Source organism: Oncorhynchus nerka, linkage group LG4 (assembly GCF_034236695.1).
Source record: "Oncorhynchus nerka isolate Pitt River linkage group LG4, Oner_Uvic_2.0, whole genome shotgun sequence".
NCBI classification, from domain to species: Eukaryota; Metazoa; Chordata; class Actinopteri; order Salmoniformes; family Salmonidae; genus Oncorhynchus; species Oncorhynchus nerka.
The window spans coordinates 74,843,512-74,862,230 of NC_088399.1; the positions used below are offsets into that span (position 1 = coordinate 74,843,512).

Sequence of the window (18,719 nt, forward strand, 5' to 3'; positions counted from 1 at the left end):
CATTTCAATGTACTGAGACTGCGCATGCGTAGTAGCGAGCCATACACTGACCACTTTGGAAGGTGTTGGATCTTTTTTACAGTGGTGCCAGAATTTCAGCACACATGCCACACACATACATACACACACGAGTCACGACACAGGCAGACACACACACAGGGACAACTGATATGAGTTTTGTGGGACATGACCTCTTTTCCTGGAATGTGTCTTTGAGATGTGCCAGATACCTTTGAGTGTGTATGAGTGTGAAGATGTAGTGCTTGCACTCTCACTTGTTACTCAGTTTGACGTCTTTGGGTCTCTCTTGTTTACCTTAATATGTAAAAACTGTATGTGGCTGTAGGTGACAATAATCCAGCAAATAGCTCAACATTATTGTTCATTCAGTCTGGATGTCATAATCATTTAGAATTATTTTCTTTGAAAGTTGTAGCTCTACCTGACAGGAGAGGCCCTGTCAGAGAAATGGCAGCAGGGTCATCAGTTAAAGAAGAATTATTCTTCTTCATGTGGCTTTCCAGCAGACTAGATTGCCAAACCTGGCCTGCTGAGGAGTGACGGACTCCATCCTAGCTGGAGGATCTTATCTACCAACATAGACAGGGCTCTAACTCTTCTAGCTCCACAATGAAATAGGATGCAGGCCAGGCAGCAGGCTGTTAGCCAGCCTGCCAGCTTAGTGGAGTCTGCGACTAGCACAGTCAGTGTAGTCAGCTCAGCTATCCCCATTGAGACCGTGTCTGTGCCTCAACCTGGGTTGGGCAAAACTAAACATGGCGGTGTTCGCCTCATCTCACTAGGATAAAGACCTCCTCCATTCCTGTCATTATTGAAAGAGATCATGATACCTCACATCACAAAATAGGGCTACTTAATGTTAGATCCCTTACTTCAAAGGCAATTATAGTCAATGAACTAATCACTGATCATAATCTTGATGTGATTGGCCTGACTGAATGTACTGTGTTAAATGAGGCCTCACCTCCTGGTTACACTAGTGACCATATCCCCCGTGCATCCCGCAAAGCCGGAGGTGTTGCTAACATTTACGATAGCAAATTTCAATTTACAAAAAAAAAGAGTTCCCTGAATTCCTGGAATAAATGTTGTGGATCTTAATGTTTTTCCTCATAATCCTGGACTCTCGGACCACCATTTTATTACGTTTGCAATTGCAACAAATAATCTGCTCAGACCCCAACCAAGGAGCATCAAAAGTCATGCTATAAATTCAGACTGCACGCGGATTCCTTGATGTCCTTCCAGACTCCCTCTGCCTACCCAAGGACGTCAGAGGGCAAAAATCAGTTAACCACCTAACTGAGGAACTCAATTTAACCTTGCGCAATACCCTAGATGCAGTTGCACCCCTAAAAACTAAAAACATTTCTCATAAGAAATTAGCTCCCTGGTATACAGAAAATACCCGAGCTCTGAAGCAAGCTTCCAGAAAATTGGAACGGAAATGGCGCCACACCAAACTGGAAGTCTTCCGACTAGCTTGGAAAGACAGTACCGTGCAGTATCAAAGAGCCCTTACTGCTGTTCGATCATCCTATTTTCCAACTTAATTGACGAAAATAAGAACAATCCGAAATGTATTTTTGATACTGTCGCAAAGCTAACTAAAAAGCAGCATTCCCCAAGTGAGGATGGCTTTCACTTCAGCAGTAATAAATTCATGAACTTCTTTGAGGAAAAGATCACGATTATTAGAAAGCAAATTACGGACTCCTCTTTAAATCTGCGTATTCCTTCAAAGCTCAGTTGTCCTGAGTCTGCACAACTCTGCCAGGACCTAGGATCAAGAGAGACACTCAAGTGTTTTAGTACTATATCTCTTGACACAATGATGAAAATAATCATGGCCTCTAAACCTTTAAGCTGCATACTGGACCCTATTCCAACTAAACTACTGAAAGAGCTGCTTCCTGTGCTTGGCCCTCCTATGTTGAACATAATAAACGGCTCTCTATCCACCGGATGTGTACCAAACTCACTAAAAGTGGCAGTAATAAAGCCTCTCTTGAAAAAGCCAAACCTTGACCCAGAAAATATAAAAAACTATCGGCCTATATTGAATCTTCCATTCCTCTCAACATTTTTAGAAAAGGCTATTGCACAGCAACTCACTGCCTTCCTGAAGACAAACAATGTATATGAAATGCTTCAGTCTGGTTTTAGACCCCATCATAGCACTGAGACTGCACTTGTGAAGGTGGTAAATTACCTTTAAATGGCATCAGACTGAGGCTCTGCATCTGTCCTCGTGCTCCTAGACCTTAGTGCTGCTTTTGATACCCCCACATAGCCTGGTTCCTCTCTAGGTTTCTTCCTAGGTTTTGGCCTTTCTAGGGAGTTTTTCCTAGCCACCGTGCTTCTACACCTGCATTGCTTGCTGTTTGGGGTTTTAGGCTGGGTTTCTGTACAGCACTTTGAGATATCAGCTGATGTACGAAGGGCTATATAAATACATTTGATTTGATTTGATTTGATACCATTGATCACCACATTCTTTTGGAGAGATTGGAAACCAAAATTGGTCTACACGGACAAGTTGAAGATATCTCTCTAGTGGTGTGGGGGCTGTGCTTTGGCATAGTGGGGGGGGGGGGTTATATCCTTCCTGTTTGGCCCTGTCTGGGGGTATCATCGGATGGGGCCACAGTGTCTCCTGACACCTGTCTCAGCCTCCAGTATTTATGCTGCAGTAGTTTATGTGTCGGGGGGCTAGGGTCAGTTTGTTATATCTGGAGTACTTCTCCTGTCTTATCCGGTGTCCTGTGTGAATTTAAGTATGCTCTCTCTAATTCTCTCTTTCTCTCTTTCTTTCTCTCTCTCGGAGGACCTGAGCCCTAGGATCATGCCTCAGGACTACTTGGCATGATGACTCCTTGCTGTCCCCAGTCCACCTGGCCATGCTGCTGCTCCAGTTTCAACTGTTCTGCCTGCGGCTATGGAATCCTGACCTGTTCACCGGACGTGCTACCTGTCCCAGACCTATTATTTGACCATGCTGGTCATTTATGAACATTTGAACATCTTGGCCATGTTCTGTTATAATCTCCACCTGGCACAGCCAGAAGAGGACTGGCCACCCCTCATAGCCTGGTTCCTCTCTAGGTTTCTTCCTAGGTTTTGCCCTTTCTAGGGAGTTTTTCCTAGCCACCGTGCTTCTAAATCTGCATTGCTTGCTGTTTGGGGTTTTAGGCTGGGTTTCTGTATAGCACTTTGTTACATCGGCTGATATAAAAGGGCTATATAAATACATTTGATTGATTGACTGTTATGCTAAAACCGGAAAGGGCCTTCCCCGAACTGTAACCACAAAGTTGGAAGCCATTGTATGCTGTCGCATTAATATTTTCCTTCACTGGAACTAAGGGGCCTAGACTGAACCATGAAAAACAGCCCCAGACCATTATTCCTGCTCCACCAAACGTTACAGTTGGCACTATGCATTCGGGAAGGTAGCATTCTCCTGGCATCTGCCAAACCCAGATTTGTCCATCAAACTGCCAGGAGGTTAAGCGTGATTCATTACTCCAGAGAACGTGTTTCCACTGCTCCAGAGTCCAATGGCGGTGAGCTTCACACCACTCCAGCTGAAGCTTGTCATTGTGCATGGTGATCTTAGGCTTCTGTGCGGCTGCTTGGCCATGAAAATTGTGCTGACATTGCTTCCAGAGGCAGTTTGTAACTCGGTAGGGAGTGTTGCAACCGAGGACAGACAATTTTACGCGCTTCTGCACTCTGCCAATCCAGTTCTGTGAGCTTGTGTGGCCTATGACTTCAAGGCTGAGTCATTGTTGCTCTTAGACATTTCCACTTCACAATAACAGCACTTACAGTTGACCGGGGCAGCTCTAGCAGGATAGAAATTTGATTAGATTACTTGTTGGAAATGTGGCATCCTATGGCAGTTCCATGTTGAAAGTCACTGAACTCTTCAGTAAGGCCACTCTACTGTTAATGTTTGTCTATGGAGATTGCATGGCTGTGTGCTCAATATTACACCTGTCAGCAACGGGTGTGGCCGAAATAGTCAAATCCCCTAATTTGATGGAGTGTCCACATACTTTTGAATATATAGTGTATATACATATACACTACCATTCAAAGGTTTGGGGTCACTTAGAAATGTCCTTGTTTTTTACAGAAAAACACATTTTTTATCCATTAAAATAACATCACATTGATCAGAAATACAGTGTAGACATTGTTAATGTTGTAATTGACTATTGTAGCTGGAAATGGCAGATTTTTAATGGAATATCTACATAGACGTACAGAGACCCATTATCAGCAACCATCGCTCCTGTGTTCCAATGGCACATTGTATCAGCTAATCCAAGTTTATAATTTTAAAAGGCTAATTGATCATTAGCAAACCCTTTGAGATTATGTTAGCACAGCTGAAAACTGTTGTTCTGATTTAAGAAGCAATAAAACTAGCCTTCTTTAGACTACTTGAGTATCTGGAGCATCTGCATTTGTGGGTTTGATTACATGCTCAAAATGGCCAGAAACAAATAACTTTCTTCTGAAACTCGTCAGTCTATTCTTGTTCTGAGAATTGAAGGCTATTCCACGCGAGAAATTGCCAAGAATCTGAAGATCGCATACAACGATGTGTACTGCTCCCTTCAGAACAGAGCAAACTGTCTCTAACCAGAATTGAAAGAGGAGTAGGAGGCCCCGGTGCACAACTGAGCAAGAGGACAAGTACATTAGAGTGTCTAGTTTGAGAAACATACGCCTCACAAGTCGTCAACAGGCAGCTTCATTAAATAAAACCCACAAAACACCAGTCTCAACGTCAACAGTGAAGAGGCGACTCCGGGATGCTGGTCTTCTAGGCGGAGTTGCAAAGAAAGAGCCATATCTCTGACTGGCCAATAAAAAGAAAAGATTAAGATGGGCGAAAGACCACAAACACTGGACAGAGGAAGATTTGAAAAAAAGTGTTATGGACAGACGAATCTAAGTTTGAGGTGTTCGGATCACAAAGAAGAACATTTGTGAGATGCAGAAAAATAGAAAAGATGCTAGAGGAGTGCTTGACGCCATCTGTCAAGCATGGTGGAGACAATGTGATGGTTTGGGAGTGCTTTGGTGGTGGTAAAGTGGGAGATTTGTACAGGGATCTTGAAGAAGGAAGGCTATCACTCCATTTTGCAACGCCATGCCATACCCTGTGGACGGCGCTTAATTGGAGCCAATTTCCTCCTACAACAGGACAATGACCCAAAACACAGCTTCAAACTATGCAAGAACTATTTAGGGAAGAAGCAGTCAGCTGGTATTCTGTCTATAATGGAGTGGCTAGCACAGTCACCGGATCTCAACCTTATTGAGCTGTTGTGGGAGCAGCTTGACCCATCAAGCCAATCCAATTTGTGGGACGTGCTTCAGGAAGCATGGGGTGAAATCTCTTCAGATTACCTCAACAAATTGGCAATGCTGTAATTGCTGCAAATGGAGGATTATTTGACAAAGTTTGAAGGACACAATTATTATTTGAATTAAAATCATTATTTATAACCTTGTCAGCGTCTTGACTATATTTCCTATTCATTTTGCAACTCATTTGCAGTGAGTAGTTATATAATTAAATTGAATCCAGAAATAGAAATGATTGGAGTGGAGGAAAGCAATATGCCTATTTGATATTCCAAATGACCTCCATGGCAACCAAAAACTTGATAGCAATAAATGATTTCCCAATTATTAAGATCTATAGAACCTTTAGATCCTTATTGAAAAGGCATACACTTGAAGAGTGCAGAGGATATTGTGCACGTGTGTGTCCTTGCTGCGTATTGTATGAGGATATTTATGGCGTTAGTGTTCGTGTTTTGTAAGCTACAGTATAATTATGAGGTTTTGGCACCACCATGTGGCATTGGACATGACTTCTACAGTTCATAAGGTGGAAAAAGACTATACTAGTCTCAACATAGCTTTCACTTATCACCTTCTTTCTGATAAGTAACCATGAATGGTATCCCAGCAGCATACCACCCTGCATCCCACTGCTGGCTTGCTTCTGAAGCTAAGCAGGGTTGGTCCTGCTTGGGAGACCTGGTCTCCTAGATGGGAGACCAGATGCTGCTGGAAGTGGTGTTGGAGAGCTAGTAGGAGGAACTCTTTCCTCAGGTCTAAAAAAATATCCCAATACCTAATTCGGAAGTTAGATGGGTGTCCTGACTCTCTGTGGTCACTAAAGATCCCATGGCACTTATTGTAAGAGTAGGGGTGTTAACCCTTGTGTCCTGGCTAAATTCCCAAGCTGTCCCTCATACCATAAATCACCTAATTATCCCCAGTTTACAAATGTCTCATTCATCTCCTGTAACTATTCCCCAGGTTGTTGGTGTAATTGAGAATGTGTTCTCAGTCAACTTACCTGATTAAATGAAGAATGGCAGACAAAGATAGGAAGCTATGGATTATTGGAACATGACCAAATATTCCTGTCATATCACACCAGTGAGGTTTAGGAGACCAAATGTGTCTTCATTGGATCAGCATCAAAGTTATTTAAAACCACTAAATGATGAATAGGTGCATTAGCTGTCATAGTAGCAACCTTTTCTCCATTGAGGCAACAGTGCATTTAGGCTGCCATATTTAACTTAGCCAGCTACTACTACATGTATCAGAATAGCTTCTTCTCCACTGTGTAGTTTTAAAAAGTAGAAGGGACTTGTTGAGAAAGAGAGAAGACAGGGAGGTGGTGGTGATAGGTGACAGACAGCGGGATTGGAAAAGGTCAATCAGTCAAAAACTTTAATGTGTCAATTCAAGTAACAAACAATTTAGAGGACCATACACCCCCTGCTCCTCTTCACCCCTGTCGCTGCTTGTGTCTGGGGTGAGCCTTACAGAACACAAATAGACGACCCCGCCGTACCACAAAGAAGCAATCTTTACAGCGCCGTTTCAGAGCGCTCTTGGTTTTCATCCCTGAAGCGGGCTGGAGGCAGGCCAGGTGCTGACACTGGCCTAGGAGGGAGCCACCATCCTGGGGAGAAGATCGAGGAGAAGAGACCGGGGGCTGGATGGGTCTACCCGGGGTCAGGAACCCTCTGGCTGGGTAGGATGTAAGGGAGGAGAGGCAGCGGGAGATGGTGGTGGCAGTGCTAGGGTAGATCCGGCTGAGGGTTATCTGGGTTAGATGGCAGGTTAGGGAGCTGACGATGCGGTATAACAGGAGTGGTGCCATGGTGTCACCAACACCTGTCTGGAGAGAGAGAGAGAACATATATTTTGGTTCACTTGCTTGGAGTTGTCTTCACCTGCTTGGAGTTGTGATACCTCCTTCCCATTCCTCCATTATCACTGAACATGACAGGTGAACGCAAATAGATGAAAAGCTATCCAGCCCTTTCAGGTACGAGTGGTGCTGGAGAGGAGGCAAAAATAATGCAGATAAAAATATAATGTGCAGTGTTTATTACGCTTTGCTTATCCTGGAGAATATACATTTCTGTATGCTCTAGCAGCAGATTCCAGCTAGCTTTACAGCGCATGATTCATGCTCGATTCTCAAGGCCAGCCGCGATCGTCCTTCCAACTGCCCGATTAGGCAAATGCAAAGTACCATTACTTGATCAGAATAACTTTCTGAATGTAACTGAATATGCACCAACCTTTCATCTACAATAACGGGTTAGATAGGGGAATAAACCCCTGAAATGCACCGTTTAATCAAAACAACAATGCCGAAGGACTTCTCTAGCAGAGCTATCGCTTCTTCCTGGCTGTGACGTAAGTGACTTTGAGAACGGTCACACGGAACGTTAGCAGTTTCTGTGTTGGTTCTTCACACACTTTCTCGCTTTCATTTCAACAGTAACGCGTTGCTGAATTGATCAACTACCACATCTTTACAATAATCCAATCCTTAATATGATAATGATGTCACTGTTGGTTGCAAACGATTCGTGAATAATATAATGGGATTCCCGGCACTTGGACCAGGCGGACGTATTTGGAGGGCGGAGAATCTCCCTATTCTTTGCAAAGCCTCCTGGGACAGAGTCCATTTTAAACATGGCGGCCGCGCTGCGTCGAATTCTGTCCTTCAGTAGAAATGCTAAAGTTTTTGTATCACCTTTGAAGACATCGGCGCTTTCTGTACAGCGCTACAGTCTAGAAGTATCGACCACTGGAGAGCAAGTTACCCACACTGGACAGGTAAATTAAGGCTCTAACGTTAGGCTTGTGTGTGTTTGCTTCCCCGAAAATATGTAATTTTCGGAACTAACGGCACACACGCGCACCGCGACCAAACCTTTGGCATAGTGTTAGATGTTGGTGTTATCAATTAGGATTTGCACCCTTGGTCCAACTTTGAGTTAGCTGCTCACCCACTATAGTAGTGGGGTTTTCATAGTCGGTAGGCATTGCCACTTCGGTCAAGACAAAGCTAGTCAGAGCAAAGGCAGATGACACTTTAGCTAACTAGCTGGACTGGAGTGTCATTGTACATAGCTACCTGTATGCTATTTTATTGATGGTTGTGATGAAACTAAACTGGGATCATGTAATGTATGTACATGTGATCAGTTATCTCGTATCTACAGTGCCGTTTCAAAGTATTCATACCCCTTGGATTTCTTCACATTTAAATGGGACAAAGTGAGATTTAAATGTTTTCTTTTTTTTTGTCAACAAGCTACTCAAAATACTGTCATGTCAAAGTGGAAGAAAAAAATCGAACAAAAAAATAATAAATAAATGAATGAAGCAATTAGGCAGGGGGGTGTGGTATAGCCATGGTATATCGGCCCTAATGGCTGTTCTTATGCGCGACTCATCGCGGTGTGCCAGGATACAGCCTTTAGCCGTGGTATATTGGCCATATACCACAACCCCCTGATGTGCCTTATTGCTATTATAAACTGGTTATCAACGTAATTAGAGCAGTACAAATAATTGTTTTGTCATACATGTGGTATACAGTCTGATATAGCATGGCTGTCAACCAATCAGCATTCAGGGCTCGAACCACCCAGTTTATAATACAAATTAGAGCACTAAAATATAGTTGTTTCTTAAGTATTCAGCCAATTTGCTTAGGCAAGCCTACATTAGTTCAGGAGTACAATGTGGCTTAACAAATCACATAATGGACTCACTGTGTGAAGAAATAATAAAAATAATAATAGGGGTTGACATGATTTTTCTCATATTTTTTCTAACCCTTCCTCTGTCCCCCATACATACATCTGTCAGGTCCCTCAGTCAAGTATTGAATTTCATTCAAGATTCAACTACAAAGACCAGGGAGCTTTTTTGAAAGCGTCATAAAGAAGGGCAGTGATTGGTAGATGGGTAACAATAACAAATCAGACATTGAATATCTATTTAAGCATGGTCAAGTTAATAATTATCCTGTGGATGATGTATTAAACCACCCAGACACATCAAAGATGGTCGTCCTTCTGAACTGAGCTTCAGGACAGGAGTGAAACTGTTCAGAGATGTTACCATGAGGCCATTGGTGATTTCAAACAGCTAGAGTTCAGTGGCTGTGAAGAAAATTGAGGACGGATCAACAAAATTGTAGTGACTCTACAATAATGACTTAAAAGACCAGAGTGAAAAGTAGAATGAAAATATTCCAAAACATGAATCTTGTATGCAACAAGGCAATCAAGTAATGCTGTGACAAAAGTTCCAAGGAATACACTTTTTTAGCCTAAATGCAAATATTGGGGTGTTTTTTTAGGATAGAAATACATGGGATGGAGCTAAACACAGGCAAAATCTTAGAGGAAAACCTGGTTCGGTCTGCTTTCAGCAGGACAATAACCGACACCACAAGGACAAATCTACACTGGAGTTGCTTACCAAGAAGACCGTACATGTTCCTGAGTGGCCAAGTTACAGTTTTCACTTAAATCTGCCTGAAAATCTATGTCAAAGAAATTGCTGTCTAGCCATGATCCCCAATGCCTTAACAGAGCTTTCAAGACTTTTGAAAAAATGTATGGGCTAATATTGCACAATCTAGGTATGTAAAGCTCTTAGAGACTTTCCCAGCTGTAATTGCTGCCAAATGTGTTAATAACATGTATTGACTCTGGGAGCTGGATACATTTGCAAACACTATATTTTAGTTATATAATTTATATAAATATTTTTAAAATGTTAACATTTTTCTTCCACTTTGACAGAGTATTTTGTGTATATTGTTGGGGAAAAAATGACAATTAAATCCATTTGAATCCTACTTTGTAACACAATAAAATGTGAAGAAATCCAAGGGGTATGAATACTTTTGCAAGGCACTGTAGATCATAATCCCAGCTATATCTGGTTGTACTAGAGATGTTCCTAATCAGTGTCTGTCTGCATGGTGTTTCAGGTGTATGATGAAAATGATCCCAGGCGGGCCAGGTTCGTGGGACGACAGAAAGAGGTAAAACTACGTCCAGTCTGGAAGGGCATCAATGGCAACCATGGGACTTCAGTGTAGAAGTTGAATCGTATGGCTAAGGGGCTGTTGATTCATACAACAACCTGTTGAAATACGGCCTAAAGCCGGGCACTGATAGATTTACAATGCATGTCTTGAGCAGTCCACTGAGAGTGAATGTTTACTACAATACAGAGTAGACTACAATGCTGTGTGGTGTGTTTCCAGGTGAACAAGAACTTTGCCATCAAGCTGGTGGCTGAGGAGCCGGTCAGTGGCGTTGAGGCCAGAGTGGTGTCATGTGACGGGGGTGGAGGAGCACTAGGCCACCCCAAAGTCTATATCAACCTGGTAATCATTTCTTTAGTATACTCTAGTTAGTCTACATGACCGTGAAGTGTACACTGGCTAGTGGTTATACATTTCTCTGAAGTGTACACTAGCTATTCTACATGTCCCCGAGGTGCACACTAGCTAGAGTAGTGTCGTGATGAGGGTGGAGGAGCCCTGGGCCATCCAAGAGTTTACATCAACCTGGTAATGCTCATAAGCTATGACCACATTACAAGCACAAGAGTGGGCGTAGCGATATTGTTTAGAAAATGTCCATCTTAAATAGAATTCGCATGACTCATGCAAGAACGGCATTGCACCAAGCAAGCCATTGTTTTTCAATGGAGGTGTGCTTTGGAGTGGGTGCCACTTCTGGGTTCAAGTAAATTGAACTTTAACCTCACCCTGTGCCTGACCTCATGGCACGCTTGGTGGCTTGCACGAATCAAGTGAATAAGCCTTTACATCAGGTAGAGTTCCTGTTTTTCAGCTTCACGCTACACAGTGAATTGGTCTATTTGATGTGATGTTCCACTGTGCTAATGTCTGTTTGCTGTCTTCTGTCTGTGTGTTTCTCCAGGATAAAGAAACTAAAGTGGGCACATGTGGCTACTGTGGACTGCAGTTCAAACAGACCCATCATCATTGAGACTTGTTCTCAGTCAATCTTGCTCTGTTTAGTGTTATTCTGGTTAATAAATGATATCTGCTATTCTCCTGTCTCTGTATGAGTTCCTATGAGTGGGGGGCGTATATGCATATGGAAGCTTTGACAGTTGGTAAATGCCTAGTCTTAGCACACAGACCCAAATCAAGGTTCCCAGGAGAGACTAGTAAATGTCACAATGGTAATTGCAATGAGTTGTATTTCTGGACCCTGCAGAAAAACATCTGGGATTTTTACACTTTTACAGTTCCCCATCCCACTGCCAGAGGGCAGCATTGGCTGACTTGTCAAAAGTGTTCATGCAATAAATAATTCAGTGAAACAACAAGGTGAAAGACAGACAGGGTGTTGTGGTTACTGTAGAAGCTGTGATGTGGTTAGTTTTGACAAGGGACTAAAGAGTTATTCTGTGTGTGTGGCAACAACACAAGGGCTTATTAAAGAGTTATTCTGTGTGTGTGGCAACAACACAAGGGCTTATTAAAGAGTTATTCTGTGTGTGTGGCAACAACACAAGGGCTTATTAAAGAGTTATTCTGTGTGTGTGGCAACAACACAAGGGCTTATTAAAGAGTTATTCTGTGTGGCAACAACACAAGGGCTTATTGTATTCTGTGTGGCAACAACACAAGGGCTTATTAAAGAGGTATTCTGTGTGTGGCAACAACACAAGGGCTTATTAAAGAGTTATTCTGTGTGGCAACAACACAAGGGCTTATTAAAGAGTTATTCTGTGTGTTTGTAGCCAAAAACACTGGCTTATTAAAGAGTTATTCTGTGTGTGTGGCAACAACACAAGGGCTTATTAAAGAGTTATTCTGTGTGTGTGGCAACAACACAAGGGCTTATTAAAGAGTTATTCTGTGTGTGTGGCAACAACACAAGGGCTTATTAAAGAGTTATTCTGTGTGTGTGGCAACAACACAAGGGCTTATTAAAGAGTTATTCTGTGTGTGTGGCAACAACACAAGGGCTTATTAAAGAGTTATTCTGTGTGTGTGGCAACAACACAAGGCTTATTAAAGAGTTATTCTGTGTGTGTGGCAAAAGGGCTTATTAAAGAGTTATTCTGTGTGTGTGGCAACAACACAAGGGCTTATTAAAGAGTTATTCTGTGTGGCAACAACACAAGGGCTTATTAAAGAGTTATTCTGTGTGTGTGGCAACAACACAAGGGCTTATTAAAGAGTTATTCTGTGTGTGTGGCAACAACACAAGGGCTTATTAAAGAGTTATTCTGTGTGTGTGGCAACAACACAAGGGCTTATTAAAGAGTTATTCTGTGTGTGTGGCAACAACACAAGGGCTTATTAAAGAGTTATTCTGTGTGTTTGTAGCCAAAAACACTGGCTTATTAAAGAGTTATTCTGTGTGTGTTTGTAGCCAAAAACACAATGGCTTATTAAATAGTTATTCTGTTCAAGTTGCACTTCCCGTGCTGGTATCTTAATTTTTCATTAGACATATCCACCAACGTAGCAAAACAAACTGCAGCTGGACCAGAACATAGCAGCACATCTTGCTCTTCATTTTAATCAGAGGGCTAATATTAGTACTATACATACCAGTCTCTCTTGGCTGAGTTGAGGAAATACTGACCGCTTGTTTTTCTAATGTGTTGGAAATTCCAAATAGTTTGCGTAGTCAACTTACACACAATCCTACCCCACCAGACATACCACCAGGGGTCTTTTCATAGTCCCCAGGTCCAGAACAAATTCAAGTAAACACAGTATTATACAGGACCATGAGTGCATGGAACTCCCATCTTATATACCGCAAGTGAACAGCAAACTTGGTTTCAAAAAACAAATAAAGCAATGCCTCTCCCCCATGTGGCCTACTTGTGTGTCTGTACTGACATGTATGTGTAATTGACAGATACACACTACTTTTAAATATATGTAACTTGTAAAGTCTTTTGTCTGTAATGTATTTTTCATTATGTGTCAGACCCCAGTAAGACGAGGTGTCTCCATTGGCTAATGGGGATCCTAATAAATCAAATGAAAACCATATCAGCACATAATCACTTTTATTCCAGCATTGTTCATACATGCACAAGGCATGATACTCGATAGTCACATTGGATGGTGTAAATCAAATCTAAAATATGTTTTAATTTTAGTAAACTATCAATGCGGTTAATTAATCTAAAAAATATTGCAATGGTAATCTTTGAACGCCTAAGCAATAGTTAAAATGGGGGTAGACCCCATATGAAGGCCCTCTTCACAGGGACCAGGGATATCCTTAAAGAACTCCTCCTGCATTCATCCTGCCCTCCACTCCCCCTTACTCCCAGGGGCGGACTGGGGCTAAAATTCAGCCCTGGCAATTCAGCCACAGCAGCCCACATCACTCCTAGACGTATTGTTACAGCCTGAATTCAACATTGAATAAATATATTTTTTCTCTCTCACTCATCTACACAAAATGACAAAGTGAAACCATGTTTTTTGAATTGTTAGCCCTTTATTGAAAATACAGAAATATCTCATTTATGTAAGTATTCACAACCCTGAGGACATTTACTCCTGAGGTGCTGACTTGCTGCACCCTCGACAACTACTGTGATTATTATTATTTGACCATGCTGGTCATCTATGAACTTTTGAAAATCTTGGGCATGTTCTGTTATAATCTCCACCCGGCACAGCCAGAAGAGGACTGGCCATCCCTCATACCCTGGTTCCTCTCTAGGTTTCTTCCTAGGTTTTGTCCTTTCTAGAGAGTTTTTCCTAGCCACCGTGCTTCTACACCTGTACTGCTTGCTGTTTGGGGTTTTAGGCTGGGTTTCTGTACAGCACTTTGAGATATCAGCTGATGTAAGAAGGGCTATATAAATTAATTTGATTTGATTTGAATACATGTTAGAACCACCTTTTGCAGAAATTACAGCTGTGAGTCTTTCTGGGTATGTCTTTTAAGAGCTTTGTACAGCTGAATTGTTCAATATGTGCACGTTATTCTTTTAAAAATTCTTCAAGCTTGGTTGTTGATCATTGCTAGACTGCCATTTTCAAGTCTTGCCATATATTTTCAAGCTGATTTAAGTCAAACTGTAACTAGGCCACTCAGGACATTCAATGTCGTCTCGGTTAGTAACTCCAATGGGGCTCCGGAGTAGCGCAGCGGTCTAAGGCACTGCATCTCAGTGCTAGAGGCGTCACTACAGACCCTAGTTTGATTCCAGACTGTATCACAACCGGCCATGATTGGGAGTCCCATAGGGCGGCGCACAGTTGGCCCAGCGTGGTAGGGGTTAGGGTTTGGCCGGGGTAGGCCAAACTAGACTGCCTAGTTAAATAAATATAAATAACACTAACTTTAGATTAGGCACTGCAGAAATAGTTTACTAATGATTAGTAAATAGTTTATTAATGTGGGAGTAATAATTCATAAATGGTGAACACACAATTTATAAATGGTTTATTACAAACCCTTAAAATAAAGTGTTACCAATATATAAAGCCAACATATTAAGGAACTGGCAGGACATCTGTGTCTCTCTGGTTGAAAGCCTAACTAGTTAAATTGAAAATAGAAGTGCCTGACTGTCGTATCTCTTCCCGCTATCCTAAGGGTTAATTACTATTACGTATACACTGAGTGTACAAATCATTAGGAACACCTTCCTAATATTGAGTGTCACCCCTTTAGCCCTCTAAACAACGTCAATTTGTTGGGACATGGACTCTACAAGGTGTTGAATGCATTCCACAGGGATGTTGGCCCATAATGACTACAATGCTTCCCACAGCTATGTCAAGTTGGCTGGATATCCTTTGGGTGGGGGACCATTCTTGATACACACGGGAAACTGTTGAGCGTGAAAAACCCAGCAGCTTTGCAGTTCTTGATACACTCAAACCGGTGCGCCTGGCACCTACTACCCGTTCAAAGGCACTTAAATATTTTGTCTTGCCCATTCACCTTCTGAATGGCAAACATACACAATCCATGTCTCAATTGTCTCAAGGCTTAAAAATCCTTCTTTAACCTGTCTCCTCTCCTTCATCTATACTGATAGAAGTGGATTTAACAAGTGACATCAATAAGGGATCATAGCTTTCAAATGGATTCAACGGGTCAGTCTATGTAATGGAAAGAGCAGGTGTTCCTAATGTTTTGTACACTCAAAACATCAATAAACTGACAGGAAGTCTCTCTCTCTCTCTCTATCTCTCTCTCGCTCTCTCGCGCTCTCTCTCTCTCTCTCTCTCTCTCTCTCTCTCTCTCTCTCTCTCTCTCTCTCTCTCTTTCTCTCCCTCCCTCCCTAAGTCCACTACACTTGACTGCTGCAGCTGAGATGTCTGTCCTGCTAAGCCAAGCATCACCCAGCAACCTCCAATGGGAACATTTGATTTTAAGTATCCATAATAAACTATTTACAATGCGTTCAAGAACTATTCAGACCCCTTGACTTTTCTACATTTTGTTACGTTACAGCCTTATTCTAAAATTGATTAAATATTTTTCTCCCTCATCAATCTTCACACAATACCCCATTTAAAAAAATATATATTTATTTTTTTAACCTTTATTTAACTAGGCAAGTCAGTTAAGAACAAATTCTTATTTTCAATGACGGCCTAGGAACAGAGGGTTAACTGCCTGTTCAGGGGCAGAATGACAGATTTGTACCTTGTCAGCTCGGGGATTTGAACTTGCAACCCTCCGGTTGCTACTCTAACCACTAGGCTACCCCATAATGACAAAGGCAGAAACAGTTTTTAATAAATGTTTGCAAAAACAAAAGTAACTTATTTACATAAGTATTCAGACCCTTTGCTATGAGATTCGAAATTGAGCTCAGGTGCATCCTGTTTCCATTGATCATCCTTGAGATGTTTCTACAACTTTAGTCCACCTGTGGTAAATTGCATTAATTGGACATGATTTGGAAAGGCACACACCTCTCAATATCAGGTCCGACAGTTGACAGTGCGTATCAGAGCAAAAACCAATGCACTGTATAAGGTAGTTGTGAATGAACAAACACATATATCAAACCAATAAGAAAATCACCGAATAGATGCATTAAAGATGGCCATTGGCTTATTTAATACCTACATATTTCAAATTGTAGGTATTCCCCCTGCCCACTTTAGATAAGTGTTTATTAGGCTACATATAATTCAATTTCAGAAAACAGAGAGAGACTGCCAGTTCCTTGATGGTTTGGCTGTAGCATGAAGGAATCGTCAGTCTCTCTCTCTCCCTCTGTTTCCTTTCATTGAATTCAATATGCAACCTTCTGTGTTTGTCAAAGAACGATGCCGGGACTAGTTTATGTGGATGCGGATTTCCAGCATTGTGCTTCGTTTGACAGTGCCTGTATGCGTATCTTTCGGCCAAGAAGTGACGGGCCTTTCAGCGAATGAAATAAGTGGGAGATAGGCCTTCAGTGCTGTGGCTATGTAATGTAGTCTTAACACCAGAGTAACTTGTTACTACAGCTCATAAACTCACTTGTTACTACAGCTCATAAACTCACTTGTTACTACAGCTCATAAACTCACTTGCTGGGCTGAAGTGACTGAGAATCAGAAGCGGATAAATATTGATTAAACAAAATACACAGACAGTTCCCGAATTGACCTTTATTGTAATACATGATGACTTGTGTTTAGTAAAAAGCACTGTATAAATGTCTAGTAGATGGCTATTGCCTTACCTATGTGTTATAAAAGCCAATCGAATGGCTTGTTAGGCTATAATGTAAGTACCCTAGTGTCTAAATGTTCTCCCGAATCCCCCTTTACCTAATTAGCCTACTATTGTAGGTATGAAATATATGTCATACAATTTACAGCCAAAATATGAGTCCTAACTGGCAGTAGTACACTACATGATCTGTGTCAGTGTGCGTGTGTGTCTTTCTCTGTTTTCTTCCTACCTCGACTACACCACAGCATCTGATCTGTCTTTTCTCACAGACACACCACTCGGACTAGCAGAACCACAACTTTTAGCAAATAAGTCGGTTAATTTCACACATTTAGCAGTGTCGGCCTCAAGCCCTTTTTGGTCTCTAACTTTTTTGGCGTTACCCTACCGTTTAGGGCATCCTAGCCCCACAGCTCACTTTTCTTATCATCTGTATGCATACATGTTCTATGTGTTGTCTTAGGAATTCAACAATCTCTGTGTTGGTCTTGCCAACCCCCATTGTCACACCTCTGAGGAGCAAAGGTTACATCCTGTAGATCTGAAATATGATTGGAGGTTAACTTTGCAGTAATACTATTGGTCAACACCTCAGGTTTTCAATCCAAACAACTCAGATGCTTATAAAAGGTTAATTTTTCTTTCTCTTGTTTGTTCCTGACCTGCTGTGATGAGGTACTCTTTCTTTCTCTTTCCACCCCATGGGCTTTTGGGGGCATGTCCTTTCAGGCTATGGTTTCTCTCTCTCTCTCTCTCTCTCTCTCTCTCTCTCTGACCATGCTCTGAAAAATGACTTGTAACGCTTGTTAATGCCTTGTAACTTAAGATTGAGGCCTTGTATGTGAATCCATTCGTTTTACAATGTAATTAAATACACTTGTATTTAGAATCCATTCTCAGACATTTCTTCATTACCTATTAGTGTAACTCAACCATAGTCTCTTGCATATTGCTAATCATCTTTATGGATTCAGATACAATTGTTAATAGGCTAATGGCTTAGCCTTATTAGTAGTTGCATATGAGGTATTTACGATATCACTACATCCGTTTTCTGTTTTGACTGAGTGACTGACAGAGTCAGAGCGAGTCTTACTCGCCTTGATGATCCGCATTTGACTTTGAATGCGAATTTGCGCCACCTCAGCTCAGCCAGCCTATCTTGGTAGGGGAGCCGACCGTTGCCCACTGGTCAGCCAAATGCTCAGTATAGATGATTATGGCAACAGAGAAATAGCACAAAAGTTTTTTTTTTAAAGGCTCATGGGCCGCCGGGCCGTGTCCAGTATTTTTTGTAGATTATAAACTCAGCAAAAAAAGAAACGTCCCTTTTCAGGACCCTGTCTTTCAAAGATAATTCGTAAAAATCCAAATAACTTCGCAGATCTTCATTGTAAAGTGTTTAAACACTGTTTCCCATGCTTGTTCGATGAACCATAAACAATTAACAAACATACACCTGTGGAACGGTTGTTAAGACAATAACACCTTACAGACAGTAGGCAATTAAGGTCACAGTTATGAAAATTTAGGACACTAAAGAGGCCTTTCTACTGACCGAAAAACACAATAATAAAGATGCACAGGGTCCCTACTCATCTGCAGATGAGGGCA

At 41.7% G+C, this 18,719-nt stretch overlaps 2 protein-coding genes across 2 annotated transcripts; one reads left to right on the forward strand and one right to left on the reverse strand.

Moving 5' to 3' along the window:
* Positions 1 to 6,853: 6,853 nt before the first annotated feature.
* Positions 6,854 to 7,231, reverse strand: LOC115128588 (large ribosomal subunit protein bL36m-like). The gene has a single exon (XM_029658547.2). The coding sequence runs from the start codon at positions 7,229 to 7,231 to the stop codon at positions 6,854 to 6,856; it is 378 nt and encodes a 125-aa protein (XP_029514407.1).
* Positions 7,232 to 7,819: 588 nt separating this feature from the next.
* On the forward strand, positions 7,820 to 11,479 carry ndufs6 (NADH:ubiquinone oxidoreductase subunit S6). The gene is made up of 4 exons (XM_029658546.2): positions 7,820 to 8,205; positions 10,382 to 10,435; positions 10,661 to 10,783; positions 11,346 to 11,479. The coding sequence occupies exons 1-4, from the start codon at positions 8,062 to 8,064 to the stop codon at positions 11,412 to 11,414; spliced, it is 390 nt and encodes a 129-aa protein (XP_029514406.1). The 5' UTR covers positions 7,820 to 8,061; the 3' UTR covers positions 11,415 to 11,479.
* Positions 11,480 to 18,719: the final 7,240 nt, after the last annotated feature.